This window comes from Staurois parvus, unplaced genomic scaffold, assembly GCF_062004578.1.
Source record: "Staurois parvus isolate SC_StPar_1 unplaced genomic scaffold, SC_StPar_1.0 ptg000064l, whole genome shotgun sequence".
Lineage (NCBI taxonomy): Eukaryota > Metazoa > Chordata > Amphibia > Anura > Ranidae > Staurois > Staurois parvus.
The window spans coordinates 6071543-6095770 of record NW_028317860.1 but is presented as its reverse complement, the minus strand read 5'-3'; the positions used below and the strand labels follow the sequence as shown (position 1 = coordinate 6095770).

At 40.4% G+C, this 24228-nt stretch overlaps 1 protein-coding gene across 2 annotated transcripts in view; it reads left to right on the top strand.

Moving 5' to 3' along the window:
* Positions 1–24228, top strand: part of VWA8 (von Willebrand factor A domain containing 8) — a 422826-nt gene that overhangs the window by 341268 nt on the left and 57330 nt on the right. For both annotated transcript variants that reach the window (XM_089668819.1, XM_089668820.1), the window contains exon 39: positions 4876–4984. In XM_089668819.1, coding sequence (XP_089524945.1) covers positions 4876–4984 — 109 coding nt within the window. The remainder of the gene's footprint in view (positions 1–4875; positions 4985–24228) is intronic.

Below are 24228 nucleotides of genomic sequence, written 5' to 3'. Positions count from 1 at the left end.
TGCAGTCCTTTCTGCATTATTACTTGCTTATTTGGGACCTGGAATTTTGTAGGTTCAAATGTGAGTGATATTCAGGTCAGAAAGAACCTCCACCCCTGTTTACAGGGATTCCAGTCCCTTCAGGGTGAAGCAGCTTCCAGGAAGCAGCACATAAGACAGGAAGCTCCTAGTGCTGGGTGTGGACTAATAGGAGTTTGAAAGAGTACAACTGTCTGAGTGCTGCATGCGTGTTGGAAGCTGCCAAACAGAAATATTTTGTTTTTGCTGAAGATACTTGTGTGTTGTGTTTTCTAAAGTTGAGTAAGTTTCCTTTTGCTGCTGGAAGCTTTGTTATGTCTGCTTTAACCAGTCCCCGACCGCGTTATAGCCAAGAGACGGCTACAGTGCAGTTGGCTAGTTCTGGGTGGGCGTCCATGGACGTCCTCCCAGAACCCCAACCCCTGTACACCCCCTGGAGCGCACTCCGTGCATGAGCTGTAATTGCTGTGTCCTTCGGGCACAGCTGATCACATGTCCAGGTAAAGGGCCAATCAGAGCCGCCTTTTACCATGTGATCAGCTGTGTCCAATCATAGCTGATCACAGCGTAAATAGGAAATGTCGGTTATCGGCAGTCCTCTCCTCACGCTGACAGCGTGTGAAGAGAGGAGAGCCGGTAAGCGGCATTTCTCAGAGGGGACATCTACACTGATCATCAGTTGCTGGTGGGGATCTGTTGTTGCTGGGGACTGTCTTATGTTGCTGGAAGGGATCTATTATTGAAGGAGGGGTCTGTTGTTGCTGGCTGCTGAAGAGTCTATTGATGCTGGGAGATCTGTTGTTGCTGGGAGGGATATTGTTGTGGGGGTGTATTGTAGCTGGGGGTGGTCTATTGTTGCTGGCTGCATGGGATCTAATTTACTGCTTTTTGTTATTAACACATTCCATACAAATTTCTTAGCACCTCAAAATGATACTTGGTTGTGTATTCTCTAAAAGGTACTGGGAGGTGGGTAAGGTGAGGAACCAAGGAACAGGGCTCAGAGGTGGGTAGTGGAAGGGGGAGTTCCTGCACCTATTCTTGGAGAAAAAAAGCCCTGGATAAGCCTATTATTCTTGTAGACCTTATGGAGTGGTTGTGCGCTAAATGATTTAAATGACTTATGCTAAATGAGTTAAATCATCTAATCATTTGTGTGTTTTTTTTGTTCCTTGCACATGATTGGGTATTCTTCGCGAAGTGAATTCTCACTTTTCTCGCTTCATTTAATTTACTAAACTAAGTATACATTCACTTTGTAAAGTGAACATGTATGTTACTGTTAAGTGAAAAATTAATTTAATGACATTAACTATAAAAAAAAGTCTGAGATGGACTGTATTTGAAGGTGCTGTGAGTGAAAGAAGAAGGCAATTTTGTGACATTTCTAATTGCTCATTCTAGAAAGTGTGGGTACTACTACATCATCTAAATATTGCTTAGAATGCTGAGAGTAGTTGCATAGAATGAAATAATAAGCATGTGATTGGGCATCTTTATAGTGACTGTTGAAAGTAAATATAGTGGAGACGGTGAAAAAAGTTGCTAGCGTGGGATGTAGGTACTGTCTTGTATTGTTGCCAGCCTTGCCACTGGCCTGCACTTGTCCTATACTATCTTTAGACATCTCTGTGGGTGGTGAGGAATCTACTACAGTCTGTAAAGGAAAAGCCAGAGTGTTTGATTGCAAAGTGCTTAAGTTCCATGTCTAGGGAAAGTGGCGGCTGAGACTGAATGAGCAGACAGGCTTGTCATCTAACAGAGAACCCACAATGTTGAGCTAAAAGCAATTTGCACATACATGACGAAGAAGCAGCTTTGTATCTACATACTGACCTAAACAGACTTCCACTGACACTGACTTATGCTTGAGTAACTAAAACTTTTTTTTTTCCAAACACTTTTTTCAAACATTTTTCTTTTACAACTACCAATAAAATGCATATGTTATATGTGTTTATATACAGATATTATAACCATAGAAATGAAATAGCAAACATTGGTTTGTGGCTCTTCAAGAATGGAATCTGGAGTATTTAACTTTACTTTTATTTTTTTCTTCTCCATTTTTTTTATTTGTGTTGTATATACTGCATTTTGTTCAATGCAAATGCAACAACATAGTCATACATTTAAAGTAAAATTAAAAGGAAAGTTGCAGATCTCTGTTTTCATACACACTGCCACACTGCACTGACATGCAAAACCCCACTCACCGCCACTATAACAATGCCTAATATCCCACTTGCTTTCACTACACCAGCGTGCAATACCCTATTCATCATCAAGCACCGTTGCACAATATGCCACTCACCCATACTGCACCAACATTCAACATTGCCCTGGCCAACACTGCAGAGGTGCACAATAACCCACTCACCAACACTGCACCAATTCGCAATAGCTTATGTACTGCCAGTGTACTGGCATTCATTGTCGCATTCACAGCCACGCCATACCCCATTCTCTGCTACAGCACTGACCTGCATTAGCATGCTGCCACTGCACTATCGCATAGTATTTTATTCACTGACACTCCATAAATTCTCAATATCTCACTCACAGCAACAACACCTCTGAGCACTTCTGTACACACCACTACTGCATCAATGTGCACTGCTCCCCTTGTCATCACTGCACCAGTGCTAGCTTCTGCATTTACTACATTTCTGTATGAACTCCCCCACACGTCACTACAGCACTGACATGCACTTTTGCAACATTATACTCAGTACAAAGAAAGTAAAAGTTCCTATTGGCCTGATTACTTATTTGTCTGCTCATCTGCTAATCCTATCTTCACACACCTCTACCTTTAGATACCTGTCAAAAATTGTCTGAATTGCATTCATATGCAGGTGTGATCACCTTAATCAGCCAAATGAATTGAGTCCTATCTGATTGACTTAATACAGTCACAACGAAAAGTAATATAATTTGAGATACTGTAGAATTGGCTAGAGTTGGATTTTTATAGCTTAACACTGTTTTAACTCTGGGATAAATCTTTTACAGCGGGTAAAGTGGTGCTCCTAAGAGAAGTTGTCAGTGAAGCATTGCGGGACCTGTAATGACCTCACAGTTCTGGCTGGGGCTGATCAGGAGGTTTGAGAGCCCAGGGGAGGGAGAATCGCTTGAGGTACCAGGATCACTACAGGTACCGCAACTCTTCACCAATAACTTCTCCTAGGATCACTCTCCTTTATTTGCTGCAGCTTGGATCAGATCTTTGTACTGGAGAGGAGACTACTGTGAATGGATGCATGTGTTACCCTTGAGATGACATGCTAAGGTTTCTACATGTATTTTAGCACATTCTCTAGTGGGTGTTCACTTCATGAGGTGGTGGCTGGTATTTTGGGCTTATATGGTGAAGATTTTGGAAACACTGATTACTTGATGGGGGAATCACAGGATACAGATGTCTATGTGGACTTTAAAGGACTTTTTTTTTTTGCACTTTATCGACACTAAGACACTTTATCATTTATTTACATTGAAATATCATATGCACTTTATATTGGAGATAACACAATTTTAGTGTTTCTTTTGCTTGATTTTATATTGCACTTTATATGTTAACTTTTTGCACTTTAATGTATGTGGGTGTGCAGATAATTACAACTTTTTGGCTCTACAGGGTTTTGTATATCAACCTTTTCCATCAGCAGCCTCTTCTATCACAGCACGGACCAGATATTTAGACTATTTCCAGTGGTAAATCTGAAGAGGTGGGATCTCCACTTTCTGGAAGCTCATATGATCTATGAGAAATGCAGCTTCTATAGTCTGATGACTTAAGCCTAGTACACACTATCAGAAAATTGCACAAAAAATACTGCTTTCGAAGCGATCATACAATAATCTGATTGTTAGTACACAGCTTTCATCCGAAATTATTCAAAGAGACAAGCACGAAGATTTTTCTCGTACGATACCAGATCATACGATTTTCGTTTAATCAGTACAGTGTTCATCCGAAAATACAATACAAGACATTACATCACTTTAGAATTTTGATTCTGCGTACAAGAATTTTCGCAACTTTAGTAACCTCTTCACTTTCGATATGAGACTAGCATGCACAAAAAAAAAAACAAAAACAGATGATCGTTTGTCCAATATTCTCATCGTGTGTACAGGAATTTACTGTAAAAGGAGGAAGGAATGCAAATTTTAGGGAATACAGACTGCATTTTCTGAGTAACAACCATCTTAGAAAACACTGTTTGGAATGTAGTCTCAATAGATACAATAAATTTTATTTGAATTTAAGCAGTGGGGTAAAGATATGGTAGAGGCGAAATTACCGCAAAACATCACGGTGGTAATATCTGTAAGCTTACCATAGTAATTTACAACACACAGACACTTCTGCATAACTGTACTTAGTTATGTCTCAGTACAAAGCCTTAACAGTTAATAGCAATTCAGTCATCATTGTACAGATAAAGCTAACCCAGGGAAAACTTTTGTTTTCATCAAAGTATTTAGCCAATGAGAAAAAAATGGCACATGCAGGTAGTAAAATACCTGGACAGAAGTGGTCCTATGGGAATTTCCATCAAAAATGATATGTAAAACTCTCAAGCAGAAGCCAAAACTGCCTGTAAGTCAGATTTTCACAACAAAAGGACAAAATCTGATCAGCAAACAATAGTTTTGGTGTGTGGATGCACACAAGACATTTTTTCTTCCCAGTTTGACATAAAAAGCCCTTTTGTTACCTTTGGCAGTGTACTTATTGTAACATACAGTAACTGCTATACTTGGGGATATATTTCATTATAGTGCAGGGCACACTATGACATCTTAGGCTCCAAGTGACTAACGTTTTGTATTTCACCATTTTTGTAGATCACAGTGCAGAGAGAGAGCGGTTTGGATGTGAGTTCACCAAAGCATGGAAAGATGGATCCAGATAACATGCCCCACGTTGGTGGAAATACTTGGGCTGGTGGAACCGGTAAGTATTATAAATAATGTAAAAGAATATATTATTTATAAATTATTCTAAAACATATTATGTGTGTCCCGTGTGTAAAAATAATTGTAAAGAATATTTCTACAGTGATAACTCAGCATTATGATATTGCAGTAATCAACAGTATTACAACATAAATGCAATTGCCAGGTATTATTACCTATGGCAGAGGTGTGCCTATTTTTACCTATTTAGATATGCACTTTTTTTAAACTATATCCCATTATCTCATGCTGAATTCAAAGTGGCTTCCTGAGTACAGTGTAAACTTTGATGAAGCATTGAAAAACAAATAATATTTCTGTACAGTGAGGCCCCAACTATATGTGATAATCCACTTCTTCTAATACAACCTTGATGGGCTTGTAGTAATTTTTTATTTTGTCAAATTTTCATACTTCTAATAACTCTGACATTTTGCATGAATGTTGTAGATAAAACAGTATGCTGGGTTGTATATAAGTCTGGTGACCGCAACTTGTTCAGATATATTGGTAATAAAAGTGCTCCACAATGATCCCCAGAGAACTTAGCGGTAGTGAAGTTTCCTGGTGTAGCTATGTATTAGTGTCTGTGATGTACCATAATTCAGGTAATTTCTTTAATGAATAAAAATAATTTGAATAAAGATGTAAATGCTAGGTTGTCAACCAATGCTGTAAATCACAGTTGGAGAAAGTAATTAAAATGAGACCAAGAACCTTGCTGTAATATCAGTTTTGTTGGTCAGCAGCGTTATCCAGAAATCATTTGTAGTGTCAACCAGTTAGATTTTTTTGTAGCTGAACTCTAGTCATCAGCAGTATATTAATATCAAATGCCTCCCAGATATAAAGGATTAATAGTTTATCCTAGAAGATTGTTGAGTGAAGGAATACTTACCTTATTCCTGGCTTTGGCAGTAAGCAGCACTCTCTATTGCTTCCCTCTACTCCCAATATCTGGGTGACCCTCAACATCCAAATGTACAATTCAGGACTACTGGTCCTGAATATTGGTAATTAAGCCAAACAGTCCACGACCGGAAGACTGGTGAAGAGGAGCAGTCACCTAGTGGGCAGGAAAACTGGAAACGAGGAATAAGGTAAGTATTCCTCTACTTTACACACTAAACACAAATCACATTTTAAGTATCTTTTATTAAGTTCCTGTAAAAAATCTTTGTGCCTATTTTTTTTTTAAACATTCCAACTGTTATTTATTATAAATGAGACATTTCAAAATGAATATATCAATACCTCACACATTGTTTTGACATATTATAAAACACCAGTTATTTTCTTTTCCCTCAGAACACTTTCATTATTCAGTTAGTATGTGTTCAATACATTGTTTTGCACATATTTCCTCTATGAATGCTGGCTTGCTATTATGTCTGTGCGACGCTGAACCTTCATTCTTACTTTTCCTTTGCCCTTCTTATTACTGCTGTCTCTGATCTTTACCAGCATTACAACTCATAATCCTGGGTCTTCACAAGTCTCACACCTGTGTAGAGTGCAGCTTGAGGCAAAGGAGCTAGCCTATAGTTGAGGATCCTGAGTCTGCCATGTGATCATGTCTATTATGTAAGACATGACTCTAGGAATGCTTTTATTTTAATGATCCCTCACAAGAGTAACCTTTCTACTGGGTCATTGCCTTCATTTTCATTTGTTCATTGGGAAACAGCTGCCTGCAATGTGCTTATCAAGTCTGGGTGATCTACTAAATGTTATGAACTCATAGATCATCTTGCTTGGTATTTTTCTGTTATTCATACTTGCAGTCTGCCCTAAAAACAAATTATGTAGTTTAGAGATTGTTTACCAGTCAGGTGTTATTCTTCATAAATATGTTTAGCCTTTTTGGTTTTCTTTCTCTAATTTTTATATTATATTGTGCCATCAACAAGAGATGGTTTGTACACACAAACCTCTTTTTCAGACAAAAAAAAAAGTAACTGTTGTGTACTTACTGTAACTTGTGCTTAGCATAAATGAGTACACGCCAACAGATTTGTCAGAAAACCTTTACTTTCTTTCAAAATCAACATTTTCTATGGGAGACTATAGTACAAAATACTTCCACAAATGCGGGCCATTGATTGCAAACAAGATTTTTTAATCTGCACACACAAAAAAGTATTTTTCCTCATCAATTCATTCAGTACCATGATGCAAAGATGAATACACCCCAATGAAATCTTAGGAATTAGACAACAAAACACTGATTAACAAGAATTCAACTACAGGTGAGTCTAATTATTACTTAACTACTTGCCGACAGCAGATAGCCGAATGATGGCTGCACTGCGGCTGGCCAGTTCTGGGTGGGCGTCATATGACGACCTTCCACAACGCGCTCTCCTGCGCACCCGGCAATCTCCGTGATTGCTGTGTCCTACAGACACAGCTGATCACGTGATGTGGTAAAAAGCCAATCACAGCGGCCTTTTACCGCGTGATCAGCCATGTCCAATGACACGCTGATCACCGGGAAATGCAATTGCCGGTTCTCGGCTGCACTTTCCTCACGCTGTCAGATCGTGAGGAAAGTACTGCCGAGAATCGGCAGTTGTTAGAGCAGGGATCGGCACCGATCATCAGGGCACTGATGATCAGTGTCCTGATGATCGGTGCCCAGCAGTGCCACCCACAAGTTCCTCCCACCTGTTCCCAGCAGTGCACCCACTAACTCCGCCCACCTGTGCCCAGCAGTGCGCCCACTAGCTCTGCCCACCTGTGCCCAGCAGTGCACCCACCTGTGCCCAGCAGTGCACCCACCTGTGCCACCCAGCAGTGTCACACAAGTGTGCCCAGAAGTGCCACCTACTTGTGCCCAGCAGTGCCACCCACCTGTGCCCACCCACCTGTGCCCACCAATGCCACCCACCAGTGCCCATCAGTGCAGCCCAGCAGTGCTGCCAGTCAGTGGCACCAGTCAGTGCCCAGCAGTGATGCCAGTCAGTGCCACCTATCAGTGCTGTCTATCAGTACCCATCATCAGTTTCGCCTATCAGTGCCGCCTATCCGTGACACCTCATTAGTGCTGCCTATCAGTGCCCTTCAGTGCTGCCTATCAGTGCCCATCAGTGCCGCCTATCAGTGCCCATCAGTGCTGCCTCATCAACGCATATCAGTGAAGGAGAAAAATTACCTGTTTGAAAAATTTTATAATAGAAACAAAAAAACTTTTTTTTTTTTTAATTTTTTGCAATTTTTTTGTTTATAGCGCAAAAAGTAAAGTGTCCAGCGGCAATTAAATACCACCAAAAGAAAGCTCTATTTGTGAGAAAAAAAAGATAAAAATTTCATATGGGTACAATCTTGCATGACCGCACAATTGTCAATCAAAGTGCGACAGCGCTGAAAGCTGAAAATTGGCCTGGTAAAGAAGAGGGTATAAGTGCCTGGTAGGCAAGTGGTTAAACAGGTGACTAGCAGAGAGTTGATTATAAAAGGGCATTACCCCTTCCCATTTCATGCTGCCAGTAATGGCACCACATGGAAGAGAAATGTTACAAGGTCTGAGAAAGAAAATCATTTCTTTACACAAGAAAGGTGAAGGCTACAAGAAGATCAGCAAAGATTTCCTTATCAGTCAGAATACTGTAGCAAAAGTGATACAAAGATGTCAACTGCAACCATCTGACAGAGATGTCCAGGTCATCCACAGAGGTTAACACCTTGACAGAAACATCTTCTGATGAGAAGGGATGAAGAAAATCTCCATGCAAGTTCACTGCAGCTAGCTAAAGAAGTAGAAAGCCAAACTGAGGTGATTGTTTCCCATGACACAATACGGCATACACTGCAGAGGAATGGCATATATGGGTGTCATCCACAAAGGAAGCCTCTCTTAAAGCCCATGCACAAAAAAGCCCACCTAGAATTTGCCAGGGCCCATGCTGCAGAAGAAGAAGACTACTGGTACTCTGTACTCTAGAGTGTTGGAACCAAGATAAATGATTTTCGAACTGATCGCTTCAAAACTGTATAGAATTGCAAAGGTGAGGAGTACAAAGAAAAATGCATGGTGCCTGCAGTAAAACATGGTGGTGGCAGTGTCCTTCTGTGGGGCTGCATGAGTGCTGCTAGTGTCAGGGAGCTGCATTTCATTGATGGTATCATGAATTTACAGGTGTACTGCTCTATTTTGAAATAGAGGATGTTATTATCACTCCGTGCCCTTGGTCGTCATGCACTTTTCCAACATGACAATGATCCAAAACACACATCTAAAGGCACTGTTGCATTTCTGAAGAAGAATAGAGTGAAAGTGATTCAGTGGCCAAGTATATCTCCTGAACTGAACCCAATCAAACACCTATGGGGAATTTTGAAGAGACGAGTTGAGCTTCACTCCCCATCCAGCATTCAGGCTCTGAAAGAGGTCGTTCTTGATGAATTGAAAAAGATAAATGTTGCAATATGTCGCCATGCCTAGAAGACTTGGTGCTGTCCTTACAAATCATGGAGGTCATACAAAACACTAGATGTAGTAGTTTTTGTTGTGGGGTGTATTCATTTTTGCATCAACTAATTTGAGTAAAACTGAAGATTTGTTAATCTAAGTTATATTATTAACCTTACTTTCATGTAATGAGCTAAACAAATGTTCTATAAAACGCAGTTTTGTCAAAATTTTGGAAATTGTTCTTGTGTTCATTGAGATTTTGATTCAAATCTTACTTTTCAAAAGGGGTGTACTCATTTATGCTGAGCACTGTAGTTATAAAATAAAAAGGAGGATTAAAGCCAATTAGGGTCTACATAAAGTACCATTCACTCTTCCAAGTGAGAACATTTGCAATTACCTATGGGAGACTTTGCATGGATCCATGTAAAAAGGTACGGACAGAACAATAATAAAGAGTAGACTAGCAGGTCAGAATGTATTGCAAATTCTAATGTGACCTTCAGACTGTTATATGCTGTCAAAGTGAGAGATTAAGGCCTTAACACTTGTGAATATGGCCATTTGCAATTACTTACTGGAAACTCAGTAGGGATCAGTACAAATAATATTATTATTAACTCCCTCGTCATTGGATTACCTTTACATAGGCTATCCCTCTTTCAGTCCATCATGCATGCTGCTGCCAGACTCATCCACCTTACCAATCGTTCAGTGTCTGCTACCCCTCTCTGCCAGTCCCCTTCACTGGCTGCCACTCATCCAACTAATTAAATTGAAAATACTAACAATAACTTACAAAGACATCCACAACTCTGTCCCCAGCTACATCACTAATCTAGTCTCAAAATACCAACCAAATTGTTCTCTTCATTCTTCCCAAAACCTCCTGCTCTCTAGCTCCCTTGCCACCTCCTCTCATGGTTGCCTCTAGGACTTTTTTTGAGCATCTGCCATCCTATAGAACTCCCTACCTCAGTCTGTCTGTATATCTCCTACTCTGTTCACTTTTAGACCATCCCTAAAAACCCTTCTCTTCAGAGAAGCCTATACTGCCTCCACCTAACAACTGTATTTCCACTTTTTCCATCAGCTCCTCCCCCACAGTTATTTACTTTTGCATCACTTGACCCTCCCTTTTAGATTGTAAGCTCTAATGAGCAGGGCCCTCTGATTCCTCCTGTATTGAATTGTATTGGAACTGTACTGTCTGCCCTCATGTTGTAAAGAGCTGTGACAACTGTTGGTGCTATATAAATCAGAGGGCCCTGCTCATTAGAGCTTACAATCTAAGAGGGAGGGTCAAGCAATACAAAAGATAAGAACTGTGAGGAATGAGCTGATGGAGAAAGTAAAAACACAGTGTATTAGTTAGAAGTAGGATAGGCTTCTTTAAAAAGATGGGTTTCCAGGGATCATCTAAAGATGAATAGATTAGGAGATAGTCAGGCAGATTGGGGTAAGGAGTTCCAGAAGATAGGAGATAAGGAGTTCCAGAGTATGGAAGAGGCTCTCGAGAAGTCCTGGAGATGAGCATGGGAGGAGTTAGAGAGCAGGAGGTCTTGAGAGGACCAAAGAGAACAGTTTGGTTGGTATTTTGAGACTAGGTTAGTGATGTAGCTGGAGGTTTTGGATGGCTTTGTAAGTTATTGTTAGAATTTTATTTGTTGGGTGAGCGGAAGCCAATGGAGAGACTTGCAGAGAGGAGTAGCAGACACTGATAGGTGGGTAAGGTAGATAAGTGTCATGAAACTCGTTAGTGTTACAAGGTCTCAGGGGTGGATGGGGAGCAGGTGTGTCAAATTTGCTGTTATCGCTCTCACTCTCTAATTCTGGTCACTGGAAGTTTAACATGGCACCTCGTGGCAATGAACTCTCTGAGGATCTGAAAAAAAGAATTGTTGCTCTACATAAAGATGGCCTAGGCTATAAGAAGATTGCCAAGACCCTGAAACTGAGCTGGAGCACAGTGGCCAAGACCACAGAGCGGTTTAACAGGACAGGTTCCACTCAGAACAGGCCTCGCATGGTCGACCAAAGAAGTTGAGTGCATGTGCTTAGCGTCATATCCAGAGGATGTCTTTGGGAAATAGATCTATGAGTGCTGCCAGCTTTGCTGCAGAGGCTGAAGGGGTGGGGGGTCAGCCTGTCAGTGCTCACACGATACGTTGCACACTGCATCAAATTGGTCTGCATGGCTGCCATCCCAGAAGGAAACCTCTTTTAAAGATGATGCACAAGAAAGGGAGTAAACAGTTTTCTGAAGACAAGACTAAGGACATGGATTACTGGAACCATGTCCTGTGGTCTGATGAGACCAGATAAACTTATTAGGTTTAGATGGTGTCAAGCATGTGTGGCGGAAACCAGGTGAGGAGTACAAAGACAAGTGTGTCTTGCCTATAGTCAAGCATGGTGGTGGGAGTGTCATGGTCTAGGGCTGCATGAGTGACATGAGGCTGGCACTGGGGAGCTACAGTTCATTGAGGGAACCATTAATGCCAACATGTACTGTGACATACTGAAGCAGAGCATGATACCCTCCCTTCGGAGACTGGGCCGCAGGGCAGTATTCCAACATGATAATGACCCCAAACACACCTCCAAGATGACCACTGCCTTGTTAAAGAAGCTGAGGGTGAAGATGATGGACTGGCCAAGCATGTCTCAAGACCTAAACCCTATTGAGCATCTGTGGGGTATCCTCAAATGGACGGTGGAGGATTGCAAGGTTTCTAACAATCACCAGCTCGTGATGTCGTCATGGAGGAGTGGAAGAGGACTCCAGTGGCAACCTGTGAAGCTCTGGTGAACTCCATGCCCAAGAGGGTTAAGGCAGTGCTGGAAAATAATGGTGGCCACACAAAATATTGACACTTTGGGCCCAATGTGGACATTTTCACTTAGGGGTATACTCACTTTTGCTGCCAGCGGTTTAGACATTAATGGCTGTGTGTTGATTTATTTTGAGGGAACAGCAAATTTACACTGTTATACAAGCTGTACACTCACTGCTTTACATTGTAGAAAAGTGTAATTTCTTCAGTGTTGTCACATGAAAAGATATAATAAAATATTTACAAATATGTGAGGGGTGTACTCACTTCTGTGAGATACTGTATTTGGTAAGGCTGAATGACACCAGTCCATCCAGTTCAACCTGAGTGTGTCTGTGCGTGTGTGTTTATCTCACTACCATTTTCAATATCCCTGTACATTGTGTTTACTGAGAAACACATCTAAGAGTTTTTTTTCAAATATATCTACACTCTCCGCTGACACTATCACTTGTGTAAGGGAGTTCAACATCCTTGCCGCTCTAATAGTAAAGAACCCCTTACATAGTTTAATACTGAACCACTTCAAATTCATTTTGTGTCCATGGGTCTTCTTTAGGGACCTAAGATTAAAAAGTTTCCCCCCAATGACAGAGTCACCATTTAAAGATTTGTATATTGCGATATCCCCTCTTAAGCGTCTCTCTGCCCCAGGGAGAATAAGTTAAGGTTTGTAGGTGTTCCTGTTACCTGATGTCCTCCAGCCCCCTCGTTAGCTTTGTTGCTTTTCTCTGGAATCTCTCTAGTTCAAGCACATTATTCCTGAGGACTGGTGACCAGAACTGAATGGTATACGCAAGATGTGGCTGAACCAGAATTTTGTACAGGAGTAGAATTATAGTTTTTTCTCTTGAGTAAATCCCCTTTTTAATGCATGCTAATAGTTTTCTGGCCTTGCTGCTGGCTGCAGCTTGGCATTGTATGCTAATGCTTACTCTGTCATCTTGATTCCCCCAGAGGTTCTCCCCCTAGCGTGTCATTTGTTTTAGTATTTTTAGTATTTTCAGCGACAGCGCTGAAAAATGAAAATCGGCCTGGGCAGGAAGGGGGTAAAAGTGCCTGGTAGGCAAGTGGTTAAACCTCGTCTGCCATATAGCCCTATTACCCCCTATTTTAGCTAGCTCTTCTTGTAAAGTTGCTGTATCCTATTGTGAAGTTATCACCCTGCTTAGCTTTGTATCATTAGCAAACACTAATATTGAGCAATTAATTCCAACCTCTATGTCGTTTCTGAACAAGTTAAATAAAATTGGTCCCAGGACAGTGCCCTGGGGTACCCTGCTCACAGCGCTAGATCATTCAGAAAATATGCCATTTATCACCACCCTCTGGACATGCTCCCGGAGTCAGTTTTCTATCCAGGTACATACAATTTCATCAATGCCAAAAGACCTTATTTTGTAGATTAATCATTTATGGGGTACTGTATCAAATACCTTAGCAAAATCTAGGTACACTATGTACGCAATTCTTCCTCTGTTAAAATGTTGGTCTGGCAAAAATCCATGTTGGTTACTACCAATGATACTATTCTCATAAGCAAATTCTTGGATATGGTCCCTTATCATTCCTTCCAGTAATTTACATGCTATTGATTTTAGGCTGACTGATCTGTAGTTTCCAGATATATATTTAAGCCCTTTTTTAAACATTGGTGCCACATTTACTTTTCGCCAATCAGCTGGTATCATTCCAGCCAGTAAACTGTGCTTAAAAATTAGAAATAATGGTCTGGCTATGTTTGGACATGGCTAAGTTCCTTGAGAACTCTCGGGTGTAAGTCACCTGGTCCTGGTGATTTGTTCATATTAAGATTGTGTAGTCCTTTTTTTTTTTAAACACTAGCCTCTGTCAGCCGGGCTGCCAGAACCTTCAGTGAGGCTTCCCGCTCACACCTATTTGTATAGATCCCCTCTAAGTTTTCCACAGGAAATAGCAAATGGCCTCATTTGCATGTGCAATCCGTGCCATAATTTCTCACTTTGCCAGTGTATAACAGCCTGAAGGTCACATTAGAAATTGCAATACATTCTGACCTCTCCCCCTTCTGATACTTTTTGTATTGTAAAAAGCAAAATCTTGTCAAATTAGACAGACCTCTGGGCCATGGAATGAGTAGCTTTTGAAGTGTAATAACACTTCAAATTCAGTTTGGGCATTTGTTTGTTAATAGGGTAATAATATAATCACATAAACTAAATGTGTGGTGATCAGGCAAATATGAAAGCTGCAAGACAGAGTCTTCTGTATCTTTTTTCTCTCCTATCATGTAGCTATATTTTTCAGTACTATAGCATGTGGTTTTAATTTAATAAAGTGTTTTTAAGCTTTCTAGCAAATGTGCCAAAACTTATTCTCAAGATAAAAAAAGGGGGGGGTGATTCGTATAACATGAATTATCACTGTTAAATATACAGTGAAGAAAACACCAATACTTAAACCAAGACATCGCACACTATTTATTCAAGGCACACATAGAGAAGCACTCCATGTGTAGAGGTGTCCTGTAGAAGATACAGTATGTGTGTGATTTTCTACTTTTATTAGTAGGGTTTCCTTCACAGTAGAGCTTACTGTTACACTTACAATGAGACAGGGGTTTTGTTAAACTTCTGTGCCTGAATAACTGCACTTTTGCTAATACTAGAAAATAGGCAGGGGTATCTGTTACATTACATTGCATGTCTTTATTTTATGTATTTATGTATGGTGGATGAAAAAATCTCATTAGATTCTGGTACCAGCAATTATTACAGTGATCAATTTCTCATCTTTTGTTTAAAGTAATAAAATAGAGAAGCACTACATTTTCTAGAGTTTTTATATAATCATAAATTGAAGTACAATGCCAGATTAAATATGAATGCTTAATTTATATCTCTAATGAGGTGTCTGAACAGTCCATCTGGGGGGGGGGGGGGACAAAGCAGTAATCAAGGGTCAATTTGTTTCTGACTTAATCTCTGGTATTAAGTATATGGAACTCCAACATAGATGGCCTATGCAGCCTGAGGATGAATCTAAACTCACACCAAGTTGGGTTTGAAACTCTGGTGTGCTAGAAAGGAAAGACGGGCCAAACTGCGTTAGCTATATCACAATTTTTTGGTTTGGCAAGAAAAGTGTGAATATGTGTTCTTGTGCTTTCAAGTCCTGCAGACGACTAAGCTATGTACACAGATAGCTCAAGGAACTCAGCAGATGAATCCTGTGCATAATACCAACATCTTTACATTCTACACACAACCCAAGAGCACAGGCAGGCGAATTATAGTCTCATCTGTAAATGTCCCTGAAAACCATAATGATTTAGCTGGCACCTGGATACACAAATCCTAGGACAGTCCCCCATGGATATTTGGAGATGAATACAGCTAATGAACGTAAATTGTAAATCCTTAACTACACTGAGACCCCTTGAAACTTTTACGGTATTTGAAAAACTTTGCAAAGACAACTCAACAACTAATCATCTTTCTTTAATGTACACACGTCTTTGACTCATACCATTACTCAGGATCCCTATTTTTTTAAACAAATGTGAAAAATAACCAGAATGCTATTTTTTTTATTCTCTCCAAAAACATAAAATTCTGACTTTGACTCACATTTCATCTCCTAGATTGTAAGCTCGAAAGAGCAGGGCCCTCGATCCCCTCATGTTTTGCATTGTATTGGTATTGTTCTGTCACATGTTCTGTCCCCCTTTGTAATGTACAGCGCTGAGCGAAATATTGGCGCTTTATAAATACTGTATTATAATAATAATAATACTAGCACTACGATTGTAAACAGGCTCATTCCTTTATTTGTCTGTGGTGAAAATACTCAAAGATTCAATTGTTCTGGAAAGCTATAATGCTGTGGATAGACAAAATATCCCATTACTTATAATCCTGCCCAATTCCTTTTCTATGGCACCTACACCTTCATTAAGTCATTTAAAATTAGTGTGCTTCCACATCTTCTAAATGCTGCTAAAAGGCCCTATCACTCACCTTTGAATAAAGGAACAGTGCACTAATGTGCTTGAAAAGGAGAACACAGTGAATGATAAAATGAAGGTGTCTTTGTGTGGGACTTTCTAGTAGGATGCACACATGTGGATGCAGGGACAAACTGGAAACACCTGGGCTGGAATGCATATGTCTTATAACTCCTGGGCTAGTGTAGTTTGGCAGATTGGCAAAGTTTTATGGAGGTGAAGCATTCCACCCCCCCTCCCAAAAAAAAAAAAAAAAGCTTGTTGAACTAGTGCAGTTGTGATCTGAAGACAGATGACAAATATGATAGGTTTTAACAAATCAATGCTAGCTGGTTCTACTATTCCGAGCAGATTACCACCTCTGCATAACCTTTCCCCCTCCCATTTGTTAGGCCTCTGTATGATAGTAGTATTACTTAGGTCTGGACCACATTGTGCGGTACTAATCATTATTCTTTAAGCCTTTCGATGAGCTTTAAATATGCAGTTGTTGGAAAGATTTCAGATGAAGTAATGCAGCAGTGGAAGTTCCTGTCATTTAAGGACATACTAATAAGTTATATTTTGGCAATGAGAGGCATTTAGCATAGGAACATAAAACCTATTGAAGGAATATCTGATATTGCCTATGTATCTTAAACCTGATGTGGGGAAAGAGTTTTTCTCAGGGTTCAGCATTATCAAAAGTGCCTCCTGTCTCTGCTGTGTGTGTTTGCAACATTTATGTACCCAAATAGAAAAAATGTGGACTTTACTGGTACAAATGAGATGATGCTGACATATCAAAAAATATATACATAATTTTACTGTAACATTTAAAATCATTTTAAAAGTGATTTTGAAAGTAACAATAAAACAATGGATAATTTTTATAGGTCAGTGTCACTTCATTTGTTCCAGTGTAGTCCACATTCCTTATTTATGGGTATATAATGGTACATTGGATGGAGTACAGTAGTGGTGGCTTTTATATGCTATTGTGTGCAACATGTACTTGAATTGGGCCAGGCCAATGGAATCTGTTTAGTGGTCATGGGCAGCGCAATTGCTTGCCTTTTACTGTGTGTGTGTGTGTATATATATATATATATATATATATATATATATATATATATATATTACACATTACACATTTATGTTTCTGCAGCTGATATAAAAAAAATCTGTAGAAATAACAGGTGTTATGCAGACTCACTGTACAAAAAGCAATAACATGCTGTAGCAAATAATAACCAATCAGATGGCAACACCTAGCAGTTCATGCTGCTCTGCTACATTGGGCTCAAGAATGCAGCAATATACAATATATTTAAAGTGGAACTATAGGCAAAATATTTTTTTTTTTCATTTTGGATAGAGTAAAGGAGGGTTATAACCCCTGTCAGTTTATTTTTTGCCATCTGTGTCCCATTGGGGAGGTTTACCTTCAATTCCTTTCCCATAGCCAACACAGGAAGTTAGAAAATCATTGCAAATTAAATTCCTTGGGGACCCCCCCCAGGTCACCAAAACTAGTGTTGTCCCCATTGGACAATTTCCCCTCTATTTCTTTTCTGGGACAACCCAGAAATGTGAAGGTTCTTTTACTTTCACTTTTGGTTACAAAGATTTTTTTTTACAATGTTCATTCAAACAAACAGAGCCAACAGGATGACAGTTACATTCAACTTCTAAGTGACACAGAGGTGACTATCACAACATCTGGAGTACTCAACCATACAAATATGGGAGTCATAAGTAACAGAACATAGTTGGTAAAAAAAAACATAACGTGCTCAAGGCAAGTGTCATATGAGGCATATGCATAAATTGTCGAGTATCGTGAGACAGGGTAATAAATTCTAGGGGGGGAAATAAAATTTTACCCTACAAGACAAAGGCATAATGCACTAGTATGAAAAAAAGTAAAATGCAGCGCTATGCAATATGACAAAACCAAGGTGCTAATGCATAAATAAATAATTAAAGTGACAATGGTGGCAGATTTATAGTGAAGCGCTCAAATTTAGCGCTGACGTGAATAATATTGCATAAGTGTCCCGCAAAATAACAGCGAGAAAGTGATATTTGTAAATAAATATAAAGTGGCAATAGTGAACAGTCCAATATAAGATATGATCATTCAGATGAATAGCAAAAAAGCCTCCAAGCAATCTCCGTGATGAATAGGTGAAAGGGACTCCGTGCTAGATAATGCTGTATGAATGCACTCGCCAGAAGCGCATATTAAATGCGCATAATAATACATCCAGCTTCTCCACAGGTAAGGAAAACTTCCATCACAAAGATCATGGTATAGAGACAGGAAAAACACCACTGGCTTCTCATAGCATTACAGGGATGACTCCGACACTACTGCACCTGATTGACCTTCTTTCAAGCTCATCACCGGCAGTTCCCGGATCCTTTGGATGCCTGTCTTGGCTCTGTAGCCTATGGTGCCTGACAAAAAAGGCTTAACAGCAGGTCATAGGTGCCCCTCTAGGGACACTTTTATTTGCAAAATACATAGCAGATTATAAGCGTCGGAGTAAAGGGTCAGATGGCCTCACTAGCTCAGACTAGCATGGCTCCGGGGTGGGGTTAGTCTATCTCTACAGGGCCCTATCACCCACTGTTTAGGTAGTTGCCCCTAGTCTGATTCCCAGCCTTCCTCTGGGCACTCCACTGGGCCATCATTTATACAGTCTTCCTCCTACCTATCTAGGGAGGAGTTTTCTGCTACAGTGTCTGATTTCAGGGTGAAAATTTCAGTCCTTTTAGAAGCAGTATATAACAGGGGTCACAAGCAAGTCCCTTCAGTTTTTCCTTTCTGTGTCAATCTCTGACTTTGCCTTGACTACAGACACACTGCCGAAGAAGGAGGTAAGTGAGAAGATCTCCCCTCACTTTTTTTGGGATTAGATCTGGACGAGTTGCCTTCAGCTGAAATTTCATCCAAGCTCAAGGACTATTGCTTCCCTTATTGATGCTGTACACTCTGAGAGCAACCTAAGTCTGCTCACCCCAAGGTCTCCTACATGGGTTCCCTATAGTTGCCCTGTTTGTTTAGACCTTACCAGTCCACTAACTCTTAGAACACCGTCTCTTGCTTTAGGAATATGCTAGTGGTCCCTACAGAGGATAATCCTGCGTTAAAGGACCCAGTGGACAAAAGGTTAGAGGCTCTCTTTAAGGCCTTTTTTGCCTTGACAGGTCCTTCCATGGCAGTTTGCCAGACTCTTGCTATCTGGACTAAGTGGGCCTGAGACCATAGCTTAACAGATCGCTATGTTCACCAACAGATAGAGCTTTTATATGTGGCATTATATTATTGCGTAATCTGTTTGGTGAATACATTTCACTAGAACTCCAGGATGAGCTTCCTCTTCATCCACATTCCGAGGATTCTTTGCCTCAAATGAATTCCTGTTTAAGAAACACCTCAAGCCTCTGCCTTTTAAGGGAGAACACCTGTTTGGCCCCTCTCGGATAAGTACATTAAGGAGATCACAGGGGGGTAAGAGCACTCTCCTCCCCCAAGTAAAACAGAGCTCGCAAGTAGACCTTCCACTCCTGAGACTAGGAAAAGCTCTTTTTTGTTCCCTCAGGTCTCCAGCTTCAATTCCAAGTGTGGGAATAACGTTTGGTCCTCCAAGCCAGCCAAGTCTGGATCCAAGCCTTCTTCTCAGTGATGTAGTTGTTCCCATTTGTCAGAGGAGTTAGGGGTTGTGCCTTTTGGCTTTTTCAGCCTTTTCATCCCAGAAAACATCAGATGTTTAGGCCCAGAGTGTTATTTCCAGGGAATGTAAACTAGAGTTTTGAGCTCTGCCTTCTCTCCCCTTCATGCCCTCAAATTTCCCTCTCTCTCTGCAAACACAGGCAAATCAGTAGATCCTCTTGCAAAAGGGTCAGTGCCCCAGTACCACATGAGATAAGCTTTCAGGGTTTCTACTTCAACCTGTTTCCAGTTCTCAAATATACAGTTAGATCCATATACTGTATATTTGGACACAGGCACAATTTTTTCATGTATTTACCAAAACATATTCAAGCTATAGTTATATAATTGATATGGGCTGAAAGTGCACACTCTCAGGTTTAATTTGAGGGTATATACATCCAAATTGGAGGAAGAGTTTAGGGATTACAGCTTTTAAGAGTAGCCATCCCCCCTTTTTCAAGGGACCAAAAGTAATGGACAATTGAATCAAAAGCTGTTTCATGGCCAGGTGTGGGTTACTCCTTCATTATTTCTTCATCAATTAAGCAGGTAAAAGGTCTGGAGTTGATTCTAAGTATGGCATTTGCATTTGGAATCTATTGCTGTGAACCTACATCATGCATTCAAAGGAGCTGTCCATGCAAGTGAAACAGTCCATTGTAAGGCTTCAAAAACTAAACAAATCATCAGAGAGATAGCAGCAACATTAGGAGCAGCCAAATCAACAGTTTGGTACATTCTGCGGAAAGAAGAACACACTGGTGAGCTCAGCAACATAAAAAGGCATGGGCGTCCACAGAAGACAACAGTGGTGGATGATCGCAGAATCCTCTCTATGGTAAAGAAAAACCCATTCACAACATCCAGATAAGTGAAGGACACTCTCCAAGAAATGGGCGTATCATTGTCAAAGTCTACAATCAAGAGAAGATTTCATGAGAGCAAATACAGAGGGTCCACCACAAGGTGCAAACCATTCATAAGCCTAAAGAATAGAAAAGCCAGATTAGACTTTGCCAAAAAACTTCTAAAAAAAAAAGCCAGACCAGTTCTGGAAAAGCATTCTGTGGACGGATGAAACTAAGATTAATCTGTACCAGAATGACGGGCAGAAAAAAGTGTGGAGAAGGCTTGCAACAGCTCATGATCCAAAGCACACAACTTCATCTGTAAAACATGGTGGAGGCAGTATGATGGCATGGGCATGCATGGCTTCCAGTGGCAATGGGTCATTGATGTTTATTGGTGATGTGACAGAAGCAACTGGATGAATTCTGCAGTGTTTTAATGATATACTGTCAGCCCAGATTCAGCGAAAATCAGCAAAGTTGATTGGACGGCACTTCACAGTACAGATGGACAATGATCCAAAACACAGTGCAAAAGCAACCCAGGAGTTTTTGAAGGAAAAGAAGTGGAATATTCTGCAATGGCCGAATCAATCACCTGATTTCAACCCAATTGAGCATGCATTTCTCTTGCTGAAGGCAAAACTAAAGGCAGAAAGACCCACAAATAAAGAACAACTGAAGACAGCTGCAGTTAGAGCCTGGCAAAGCATCAGAAAGGAGGAAAAGCAGTCTTTGGTAATGTCCATGGGTTCCAGACTTTAGGCAGTCATTGCCAGTAAAGGATTCTCAACAAAATATTAAAAATGAACATTTTATTTGAATATATTCATTTGTCCAAACAGGTCTGCGACTAAAAAGCTGTTTGATTATTTTCATCTAATTTCCATGTATTTTGGTGTGCTGAAAACAAATAAAATATTGAAAAAATTCCTAGATGTCATGATTTGCCACAAAATGCAAAATTGTCTTCAAATTTATAAAAAATTTTAAATTTTTGGGTTTTTTTATATTATGGGTTTTTAAACAAATTTAAAGTCCAAATTACTGTTAATTAATTCATATAAGTGCATTTAAGATATAAAATGCCCAAAAAACCTTAAAAGGGTTGTCCGAGTTATGTAAAAAAAAAATATAGCACTGTAAATCTGATGGTCAGCAATATATACATAAGCTAAGCAAGTTTTAGGGAAAAAAAATTCTATTTCCTCATTTCCCTAGTTCATTTCTGGCCCTTTGTTGTTATTTGCAGGTAAACAATCTCTGCCCCTCCCTCCCTGCAAAGGGGGTGAATACAAGTGCTGCTCTGAGTGACATGTCTGACTACTGGGATACTCAGCAGCATGCTGTATGTGTAAGCCTCAGCCCTGAGTCTGTGCTTCTAATGGTAGAAGGGGTTAATCTTTCCTGAAGAATCCAGTGGGAGGGAGACACAGGGCAGATAGCAGTAGCTCAGGTCAGTGCAGGGGAGCGTGGCCAGCACTGTGACGTCTCGTGTACAGACACAGAGCTGCAATGATTTTGTAAGAGACTTGAATCTTCCCAAAGATGCCGCTGAGTTACTCGGATCAAGGCTGAAAAGCAGGAATTTGTTGTTGCCAGGAGTGTCATCTTCATGGTTCAGACATCGTGAAAAGGAGTTTGTTCCTTACTTCGCCTAGGAAGAGAAGTTGGTTTATTGCATCGATGTTTAAGGTCTGATGGGTCAATTTAAAATCCAATATGATTCAGAGCAATGGCGTCTTTTTATAGATTCTTCAAAAAGAAGTGTCAACGCAGTTTTACTCCACAACATTGGTTTTTACGCTTCCATACCTGTAGGTCATTCCGTACACTTGAAGGAAACCTACAAGAACTTGGAATTTGTTCTTCGTAAACTTAAATATGGTTGGCAAGTGTGTAGGGACTTGAAGGTCTTGTGCATGCTGCTCGGGCAACAAGCTGGGTATACCAAATACCCTTGTTTTCTGTGTCTATGGGACAGTCGAGACCGACAAAATCACTGGACCAAGAAGAGTTGGCAGCCGAGGGTGCTAACAGGTGAAAAAAATGTCCTCCGAGAAACTTTGGTACCTTCCCATAAAGTTCTTCTACCACCTCTCCACATAAAATTGGGATTGATGAAGCAATTCGTAAAATCACTTCCAAGAGATGAGAATGCTTCAAATACTTGGTCACCAAGCTTCCAGGCCTGTCGGAGGCAAAATTGAAGGAAGGTGTGTTCTTCGGACCAGACATTAGAAGGCTTATAGTTGATCAAGAGTTTGTCAATACCATGATGGATCCTCAAAAAAAAGGGTGGATTGCATTTAAAGAAGTCTTACAAACATTTTTAGGCAATTAGAAAGATCCTCACTACAAAAAGATCGTCGGACGAATGCTGACAGCATTTCAAGCTTTAGGTTGCCTGATGAGTTTGAAAGTGCATTTCCTCCAGTCCCACCTTGACTACTTTCCTGAAAATTTGGGAGCTGTGAGTGAGGAACAAGGTGAACGATTCCACCAAGACATTAAAGAGATGGAAAGGAGATACCAGGGAAAATGGAGCATTACAATGATGGCAGACTACTGTTGGATGCTTCAGAGAGACATTCCAGATGCTTCTCACAAGCGTAAATGCACCAAGAGGAGCCTCATAGGGAAGAAGAATCGAGTTTAGTGTGTGTAGGTGAGCTCATTTCAGTTCAAAAAAGGATTTTCATGAAAAAATTGTAATAAAACTTTAATTTTATAAGTCTATTTCCATTTATTTTGAGGTATTGCCTTATTTAACATAGTTATCTAAATTGTCAGGAAATGTGATGTCCTATGACAAAATGGAGGTCATTTTCGGATTCAGCACACCAAAAAACATAAAGATTATGTGGAATAACCAAAACCGCTCTTGAAAAAAATTTTTTTGCAGACCTGCGTAACATTTTAGCCCCTGAAAATGGAGGGAATGTGCATAAGGGAATGGTTGCAGTTCCTAAAATTTGTACTGGATATTTATGTTCAACCCCTTGAATTAAAGCTGAAAGTCTGCGCTTCAAATTCATATGGGTTTTTTAGTTTTAATTTTTTCTGGTGGCAAACAGAGCCAAAAGTATGAAAAATGTGCCTGTGTCCAAACATATATGGACCTAACTGTAAATCAACCACAAAGGAGGCACAAAAAGTTGTACTGCTCAAAGAGAAGCAGACTCGATCATCTCGGGAGCAGAGCTGTACATTCCAGCCCTGTCTACCATCCACACAGGGTCGGACTGACCATTTGGAAATTTGGGCACTGCCCGAGGGCCCGGGGTCAGTAGGGGGCCCCATGAGATGCCCCTAGTACCTTTTTCATAGGCTTTTTTTAGTTTGGGCAAGGACACGGGCCCCATGATCCCCTATTGCCCGGTGGCCCCATGAGCTGTCAGTCCGCCCCTGCGTCCACATATCAAGTGTGAAAAATTGGCAGGTAAAGTTTCTCA